At 40.0% G+C, this 10,000-nt stretch overlaps 1 protein-coding gene across 2 annotated transcripts in view; it reads right to left on the minus strand.

Moving 5' to 3' along the window:
• The window catches only part of wwox (WW domain containing oxidoreductase), a 161,863-nt gene that overhangs the window by 87,881 nt on the left and 63,982 nt on the right, over positions 1 to 10,000 (minus strand). The window contains exon 9 of one of the 2 annotated variants that reach the window (XM_060886690.1): positions 3,303 to 3,448. The exons of the other annotated variant lie outside the window; for it this stretch is intronic. Within the exon in view, the coding sequence (XP_060742673.1) occupies positions 3,362 to 3,448 (87 nt within the window). The 3' untranslated portion in view covers positions 3,303 to 3,361. Of the gene's footprint in view, positions 1 to 3,302; positions 3,449 to 10,000 lie in introns of those variants that run through there. 2 annotated transcript variants of the gene reach the window in all.

The following is a 10,000-nucleotide window of genomic DNA, read 5'->3' on the forward strand; positions in this document are numbered from 1 at the left end:
TTTTGCCAACTCAAACATGCGACTCGATGACAAATAAATCATGGATTTATCCCCAAAAATCTCTGATGAGAAGGTGTGGAGTGATACGAGTTATACATCTCATTAGAACCGGGGTACAAAACAAATTTCTTCTATTTAAAATTCTCATAGATTTACCCATCGACGCTGCTCACAAAATACATTTACAACGATGGTTTCAGTAAAAGGGCACTATGTGATCCTCAGATGTAGGATTGCCTGTTATTTTATGTCCCAGGATAATTATATTACAATCATATAGCAGCCACTGACATTGTCAGGAGTGAAAATGGATCTTGGCTTTGATTGAAAAGTCGTTTATTCCCTGTAATTTCCTCGTCTTCCCTTGTCCTTAAGCACAATAAATGAGGCTGCACTTGACGGAGCACCCAAATGAGCCCGGTCAAGTCCCTCGCTCAAGGTTAGTGCAGAGACCACAGATAAGTGGAGTGAAGAGAAGAGGAGAGCCAGTTCAGTCCCCCTGTGTGTCTGTTCAGCACACACACACACACACACACACACACACACACAGGTGAAGGGATGAAGGAATAGTTTAATTAAACCTGAAAGCAGGATGTTTTAACAAGATAAAAGGGATAAGACATCACATCATCTCAGTGCCGACAGTGTGTGTGTACGTGTGTGTGTATGTTTTTTACTAATTATTTTTATTATTAAATGTCTGCCCGAATTGCCCGTGCTGCACATCTTTAACTCTTAATCTCTAGTCATATATAAATTACTAAATATTTCTTTAAAAAAATTGTACTGTAAATTCTAATTCAGCTTCGTCACGATTCTCAGAATCTTACCGCAGCAGATGATGCAGTTCGCTCTGCACTGCCAAGCGCTTCAACGTGCTCGGAGGAGAGCACTAACCACTCAAGTCACAGTGCAGTTAGGACTCACTCTAATGAACCGTTACATCACTCCACCAAGGACAGAGAGTGACCCCTACTGTCCAAACCCTCCTCTCTGTGAGTCAGTCAATTTCCCTCACATCTAAAGCCATTAATGAGCACATCAAATCAACTTAAAGCAAATGTTACGTCCTTTTTTTCCCTTTTAAATCAGAGCGCCACAGAAGACAGGATTTCTTACTCTACATGAAAATGTACTACTAGGATTCATGGAGCAAGAAATGACATGATAAAAGCATGGACAAATTGTTTCTGGTGTAAAGTGTATGTCAGAAATACACCAAGTGACAAAAAGATGGCAATAATTAATTCATCACAAATATTCATCTCTCTCACAATATCACCTCAAATCCTCAAGTCTAAACCTTCAACGTGGATAAACTGAGATTTTTTTTACCTCCAATTAAAACAAATTTACTCCATTGTGTGCTAGCTGTGGGGTTGCAGCGTCTTTCCTGCCATGTCTCTGATCGCTGAAGCTGTTGCAGGGTATGTGTGTGTTTGTAGCACCATTAAAATGAAAAAGTAGCTCTTATGCCGAAGCTGCTGAAACGCCATTAGGAAATGGAGACGGATGCAGAGATGGACACTAAATCAGACAGAGACTAATCTACAGTCCACGGCATTCGAAAACTCTTTTCTTTTCCTCTCTTCCCTCTCACGTGCACACACGGGGAGCTGGTAATCCGACGCATGAAAACGTCTGAGATGTGTGGAAGTGTTAGGAGCAGTTTATTAATAACTGGCTGTAAGTTACAAACACGTAGCAGCGTAGAGCAAAAAAAGACAAGTTTTAACTTAAACAGAAAGCACAGCCTCATTCCAAAGGTAACATATAAAGGTGTATCAATATAAATGTGCTGATGTGAATTAGATAGCTGGTAAAAGTCCTGTCTGTTTCACATGTTCATGGTGTTACATAGCTTAATATAAAGCAATAGACCTGTGTAACCTTGTAAGCCTGATCAATGCTTATTTTAAATCCCATTGATTAACAGTTGTAATTATTGATTATGTCATGCAGCTTAGACAAAGCTGATGTGTCTGGCAGTGCACACTCAGGTGTGGGATTTGCTGCACACGTGCAAACACTTGCACAAACACAAATGTCCTTTTTCACGTAGCTTCTCATCCCGACTACGTTGGTTCATGGTCAGGTAGCTGCTCTCTGGCCTTTACTCAGCCACGAGACCTCGGCTCCTGACGCCTGCCTCGCATGTGAAGACCCAGGTCTTTCATGCTCTACACTCCAGTAATATTCAATTACTGTATGCACCACATTTCCTTCCAGCTCACAATTGATTTCTTTTAAAACGCTAGGCATCCTTCATTCGTGACGCGCCGCCTTGTTCCCGTGGTTCGGAAACATCCCAGTTAAATTACAATGCCATCTGCTTTCCGCCGCCGTGCCTGTTCCGCTCCTCCTCCTCCCCAGCCCAATCCTGTCATAATGAATATGCACTATCTCTCTCTGCCATCAAGCGCCTCGCCCTCCCATTTAATCTCATCTTAATCTCTCCCCATTGTAATTTCAAATTGTTTTGTGTTTTACGGCAAATTGAGGCGAGCGGGCCACCCGCATGGAGGCCGCACGGCGCTCCAGCAGAGAATGTTTTCATTTCCATTCACTGCTCCCTAAAAAAAGCACTTTTATTATTAACATGCTTATATAAATAAGAGAAACACACACAGAGAATATTGCTCTGTTGCGGAGGGGGAGGTGACTAGAAGAGAAGGCAGCGTGGCTTAAAACGTTTCTACATGGCGATGGAAACAAAACGGGGTAAAAAAAAATACAAGTTCAGGCCAAAGATATGTCGAGTTACAACTAAGAAAAGTTTTACAAATCAGACGTTAAGGGAACGACGATAAGATATCAGCTAACCTAATAAACTCGATTAAGTACAGATGCAGTTAAAGTACAACAATATTCCGTATTACGGTATTAATAGATCTGGGTGGGTTTTTTTTTGTTGTTGTTGTAGTTTTTTTCTTTTTTTAATAATCGTGCTCTTCATTAGAGCCGGACGGAGTCAATACTGTGTCGTAGTGATAGGGGATTAGTGAGCAAAGTCAAAAGGAAAAGACAAGGAAACGTGTTGCAGGTTTAGTTTCACTCTGCATTTATTTAACAGCTTCATTTCCTATACAGAAGAAAAAAAACACACGAGAACACACTTGTGGCCAAAAATATGGAAATCCGCTTCTATTCAATTAGGAGCTGAAGTGAATTAAACTCTTCCAGAGGCAAAATAGGTAAATAATGTGGTTCAATTGTACACAAATTGATCATCATGGCAATGATCTGTGGCTCTGTGTGTGGAGCGGTGCAGATGGAATTTTAAGAGGAGAGCAAGAAGAGAATGAGAGCGTGGTAAAGAGGGATAGAAAGCAAGACTTAGTGGGAGTGTGTTTAGTGTTTATCATGCAGTCCATAGTCCTTGTGCCCTACCGTTGACAGTCTCTCTTGACAAAAGCCATCGTGCTCGAGCCACCGGTATCGAGTCCAGCTGAGGACAAATTTCAAGATGAACCAGAAATCAATTTGCCATCAAATTTTCATGCCTGTCCCACCCTCGCTGTGGCATTTTAATTACTGCCACCCTGGACCAGGGGTGCAGGAGATATTGACACTTAGCGCTTTACAATAAACTTTATTGGCAAGCTCTGCTTGATTGCTGTACTAAGGTAGAATAACAAGGGATACGGGTGGAGGTGTGTTGGTGCGTGTGTGTGTGTGTGTGTGTGTGTGTGTGTGTTCATGTGGCTAGCAGACAAAGAGCACCCTATAAAATCATCATCACACATTCAGGAGCTCATGACTGTAGTTGACTGTTTAATCAGAGGACATTAATAAAATGTGCATTAATGAAAAGAAAGGAAACTGAGGACTGATGTTTAAACTCACACCAACACAACACAAAGCCACGTATCACTTTTAGCCTTAAATCCTAAACGCTTCCCACCTGCCTTGTGCTCCTGAAACCTCATTCCTTCCCATGAAAAAGTGTATAAAGGGCAGCTGATATAAAGCTGTGCCTTCTGACATCATGTGCCACGTGCAGGACGACGACGATCCTGAACAAACTGATACGGACGAAGTGAAAGTGAGAGATGGATAGACAGAGTGATGCAGGAAAGAAGAGATAGATTTCCTGTCATTAGTGATCTATGCACAATCATCTATCTATTTTCGGTTGTACCGTTAATGACTATTGGGTGCAATTAAGATCTTTACTGTTGGAAATCGTACTGATGAGACTGTGGATTTAATCCATTACTCCTCCATTGTGTGCAGGTTAAAAAAATCATTTCATATTTTTAAACAAAGAGGAAGTGAATCTGAGGTCTTAGAGTAACCTTTATAGTACTGACTAGGCATATAGTGTTATAGTGTTATATTAATACACCACTCCTAAACGTGTCCTCGACGGATAAAGCTATCATTTAGAAGAACTTCACAGAGTTTTCTTTCCTACCAGTAAACACAGACAGCTTTTCTGTTCTTTTTGTGTGTATTGTACAAATGTTTGATCTCCTTCTATAGAAACACTATCAAATACTACTAATAATAATTCATTTAATACCAAAAATACCAAATATAAAACTAGTTATGGCATTTATATCTATTTATATCTCTCTCACGTCACTGAGCAGTAAACAGTAAGACAACAAAATCCTAATTTGTCTCTGTGGTTAAAACTGTAGAAATTCTCCCAGTTTTAATGTCGTGATGTTATTGTGATTTAATACGAATATTTTCCGTTAAGCTTCTTAAAGGACTTCAGTCAGAATCATTGTATATGACTCAACATTATGCAATTAGCTTATTAAACACAATTAAACACCCCCTCGTTAAACACCCACCACCACCACCCCCCCGACAGACACAAAAGGTTCTAAATGTAGACTTTGCACAGCAGCTTAGAAATCACTTGAAATATTAAAATCAGTCCAACATAAAAATCCACAAAGGTCTCAGTCTGTCTTTACACAGACAGGTTAGTCTACAGAAACAAGAGAAAACCAAAAAAATGAATAACTTTGTAGTGAGAACACATTGTCTAAACCCTCTGAGATTAACAATAAACCTGTACAGACACCAGAAATAATGTATTAATCCTTATTATTATTAGTATTATTATTATTATTATTATTATTATTATTATTATTATTATTACTACTATTATTATTATTATTATTATTATTATTATTATTATTATTATTATTATTATTATTACTATTATTATTATTATTACTATTATTATTATTATTATTATTATTATTATTATTACTACAGGTGGTGTATTTGAATAGGCAGCAGGAGCATTATAAAGGAAAAAGAAAAGGGATTTCAGTCGACGTTAGAATGTGAAATTCAAGTGCGGGGGAAAAAAAAAAAACATATGCTCCAATTAATTCCTGAACAATAGCATCTCCAAAAAGCTGCGGGGCAAATTCATCGTCACTGTGACAGAATAAAAGAGCTCTCTTTACATCTCCTGCAAAAATACCAGTCAATGTGCAAAATCAATTTGGCAAAAGAGAGACAAATAGAAAAGAAAGAAGCTCAATCAAGGACGTGTTGGACTTCTGGGTTGAGGTTGTGAAGCTCTATTCTATACACCACCGTACACACTGAGCCACGTAAGGCATTGTGTCAGCTCAGTATCTCTGGAATAACTCTGTAAGCAGTCCGGTGAAGTCCAGAGAGCACCGACGTGCTTAACTGCTTCAAACAGATAAATAAAAATTAAACAGCACTTTGGTGTCTTTAACGAATAGGAGCTTTATACACTAAAGTAATTATACAGGCTGGTTGAAGAAAAGCATAATTTCAGCAAAAACAAAAAAACACTCATCCGACTGAGTGCTACGTCTGTTCATTTAGTGGAGGGTTGCAGGAGAAAATGTACTTAAATACTATAGCTGAGGCAGCAATGAACTTGATTTATAGACACATCATATGTCATGAATGAAAATAGTTAAGGATGAAGAATTGCCTCTTGGTTCCAAACCTTTTTAAAACACCTTGTACGCTGTAACTTTTTTTCCAACTTATTTTTTATTATTAAATCTGTCCATAACGGAATATTGTTTCTTCCAAATAAACCTGGCACAAAAGGGAGAATGGGGTAATATTTTACATCACGAGTCTGCCTGACTATTTGTAAGGGAACGTCATGAGTGGGCTACAGTTGAACCATGATGCCCCCTACTGGTGCATATTGGTGTTCTGCTCATGGAAAGTGGAGATTTGTACATTGTGGATTTGCTTAAAAAATTATCATAGAGATTATGTGTAAATCTTTGCAAAACCATTACATACAAGGAAGAGAAAATGTAAAGAAAAAGACGAAGATGAAATAAAACATAACAGCGTGAGCGCTATGGGAAATACGGGACGTTCTCCAGTACAATATCAGTCAAAGTATTTCACAAGCACAATAAAAGTTCATTTTATTATTATTTTATATTATTTCTGTGTTCCAGTAAATTAATTTAATTCTTCCACATGTGTTTTCCTGCCGTATCTGTCAGTGTTTATCTCATTGTGCCTCACACACGAGCACAGAGAGATCCCCTGGCTGCAGCGTGGCACGTGTAGACGAGACAGAGCAAACAGAACATGGACGTTCCCACTGCTGCACGACTCCCTTCAGCCCACAGGAGCCCTCACCTTGAGAAAGCACTGACCTCTGAACAGCTCCACAGCTATTAAATTAGAGAGATGGAGTTTTAGAAAGGTCAGTCACCTCGTCTGAGATCTGTAATAACCTCCAGTGCCAAAGGTGGGCTAATCAAAACTCACACTCTTGTATAATTTTTTTCTCTCCCTCTCTCGCTCTTCACTTTCACATCTTTAAATAGCTGAACTGAAACCGAACGACGCTTAATAACCAGAAGAAATCCACGGTGTGAACGGATCCTGCGTCGAAGAATAACTGGCCTCTTTTTTCTCTTTAATTAAACAAGTTTCCTAATAAAAAAAAAAAAAATTCCCATAACTTCACCAGAAATAGCTTTGATCTGCTCAGAAAGAAAAGTCAGTAAGCAGGAGAGAAAAGAGCTTCCAAAAGCAGCAGAACTTTACACACTCTATATAAACCTGAGTGAAAGAAAGGACTAAAGATGTTTCCACTGCAAACCTTCTGTAAACTAAACATTTTATATTACTAAAAGATTAAGTGGGGTCACGGTGGCTTAGTGGTTAGCACGTTCGCCTCACACCTCCAGGGTTGGGGGTTCGATTCCCGCCTCCACCTTGTGTGTGTGGAGTTTGCATGTTCTCCCCGTGCCTCGGGGTTTCCTCCGGGTACTCTGGTTTCCTCCCCCGGTCCAAAGACATGCATGGTAGGTTGATTGGCAGCTCTGGAAAATTGTCCGTAGTGTGTGATTGTGTGAGTGAATGAGAGTGTATGTGTGTGTGTGCCCTGTGATGGGTTGGCACTCCGTCCAGGGTGTATCCTGCCATGATGCCCGATGACGCACAGGCTCCCCGTGACCCGAGGTAGTTCGGATAAGCGGTAGAAGATGAATGAATGAATAAATAATTCAAGTAATAATTATCGAACAGAGACCCAAATTTCTGATGGTAACATTAGAATTATTTTATTTACAGCATTGATAACTGAAATAAAACACAGGAAACGTTTACCGTCTCAGTCACAAACGTTTACTGTGAACTCTTTAGTCTCGTTCAGTCAGAAGGTGTGAGATATTTGTGTGTAACATCATGGCACAGAAAGTTCCGGTTGGATCATGAACAATAAGTTTATACTAATGCTCTCATTCTAACGTTATTGTTTCGATAAAAACGTCTAACCTCCGTAATCTAAGACTGATAACGAACGGATATTTTGTTGTGTTGTTTAACACAATCTCTGATGTACTGATGCTTTTATATAAACGTTTGTTTAACATTTACAGGTGAGGGATGTCACAGATATAACGTGGGTGAGATCTAACTCTTATATAAATATAACTCGGATATAAATATATTAAACACTGTAATCGTAACACACTCCAGATCAGGCTGTTATAGGAAAGTAAAGAGATTCGTCGTAGCGACACCCTACATGAGCGTCATACTGCATCACTCTTCTCCATCCGGGGTCTCGTCTAACAACACGTTCTGTTACAGCTTAAATAAATACTCATTAGGAAGGAAGTTTTATCAGTCGTTGGCCAACGACACTAAACGTGTGCAGGTCACAGGTAAGGAGACGTGTACAAGACAATCAGAGTTACTACAGTGAAAGAACAAGGCATGTACAGTAAGTCTAGTAAAGTCTAACTACCATCATTACCATATTTTATTATTCTGGCTTTAAGAAGTCAACTTTAACAGTTAAACAATGTGCTTTTTGTGTGTGTGTGTGTGTGTGTGTAACTGGTGCTGTAAGGGTAAGAGACCAGGTATGAATGCAGCTAATCAGCTGTAAGTGTAATTCCTAATCAATTCATGAATACATTAGAGCAGTCTAATGGCCCAGGTGCAGAGACCCAGCACAAGATGCATTGCATAGATGATTGAGCAGAACATGGAACAGCTACACAATCAATAGCATATAGAGTAAGTAAACTCGAGGGGCATCGCAAACAGCAGTGAGCTGGCTTGAATTTACTGAGCCACACTATTGAAAACTGAAAATTATTCACTCTTTTGCATTCGGAGTATTTAACCGCCTTCTTTTACTACAAAAAAATGATATCATGTTAGATCGATATATCGTTATCTGTTCTCTGGATTACGGATGAATCTGTTTCTTATTCTGCATTGATGTACTGTGTGCACATATAAACGTATATGAGTATGTAAAAGTGCTTAGAACAGATGAACTCTCACATGCAAGAGGTTTGTAAAATGCAGGAAGCACCGAGCACTAACTTTCCTCCTCGGGTTAAAGGAGTGCGAGTGCTTTAAGGGTCAGAAGGTCAGCTCTGTTCACTAACAGCAAGAACACGTTGGAATCCCTCCTGTCACGATTAGGAACAGGAGACTGTTAGGTAGGTATCTTCATCATGCCTCTGTTTTTCCATATGATCCTTGATCTCCAAACGCAGCTTCAGTTAACGTCGTCGGATCGATTTTTTAATGCACGGTCACGTGCTGCTGCTGCTGAACCTCTTAAAAATGATGCGCTGCTAAAAGCTGTTTGTTCATCACAACATGTATATGTTCATGTGCGTGCCTTTTATATCTCAATGCACAACTGTAGTGAGTTTTGTCCTTTCGTAATTAGAGCTATCGGCGCTGTTAGTGCAGTCCTGGTGCTTTATCTGCCTGAGCGTGGTTATATTCTGGGCGTCGGAATCTCCTGCTCTTACTGTGAGATAGCTTCAGTGAGGGAGAGGATGGGTGATGAGGGAGGAAGGTACTGGACTGACACTACACACAAAACCAGCCTCGTGTCTCAGGCCTCAGCTGATCACGTATTTTCTCATTCTCCTCTCATCATACACCTGGGTGTTTTTACCCATAGAACAAAAAGTAAAAGGGTGAAAAAACATGACACTAAAACATTAGCAGTGGGTATTTACTGAGTGAGGGACAATGTTTAACTAAAATGGATGAAACCATTGTGATTGTGTGTGTGTGTGTGTGTGTGTGTGTGTGTGTGTGTGTGTGTGTGTGTGTGTGTGTGGCAAGAAGAGTGTGTATAAGTATGTGAAAAGGGGTCAGAGGTTAATCCCTATTGATTCAGCTCAGGTCTGCATACAGTGCCTCTGGGAGATGGCCACTTCAGTTGGCAATCAGCTCGCACAAATACACAATAAATCTTACTGTCCGCAGCCTCTGATCACTAACAGCTTAGCGCAGTCGTTAAAAAGAAACACAGAAAGTCTGCTTCCTAAAGGCTAACGGCTAATTCCACAAAGTGCAGCTTGTCTCAAGGAACCGGTATAAAGGCCCTGAAAATGACCACATGCCATCGAGTGGTGTGTGCAGCTTCAGTGTGGAACAGTAGGACCGTGGTACAGTGACAACAGGGTGACAACACGGTGACAACAGTGACAACACGGTGACGACAGTGACAATACGGTGACAACACGGTGAC

Source organism: Tachysurus vachellii, chromosome 14, assembly GCF_030014155.1.
Source record: "Tachysurus vachellii isolate PV-2020 chromosome 14, HZAU_Pvac_v1, whole genome shotgun sequence".
NCBI classification, from domain to species: Eukaryota; Metazoa; Chordata; class Actinopteri; order Siluriformes; family Bagridae; genus Tachysurus; species Tachysurus vachellii.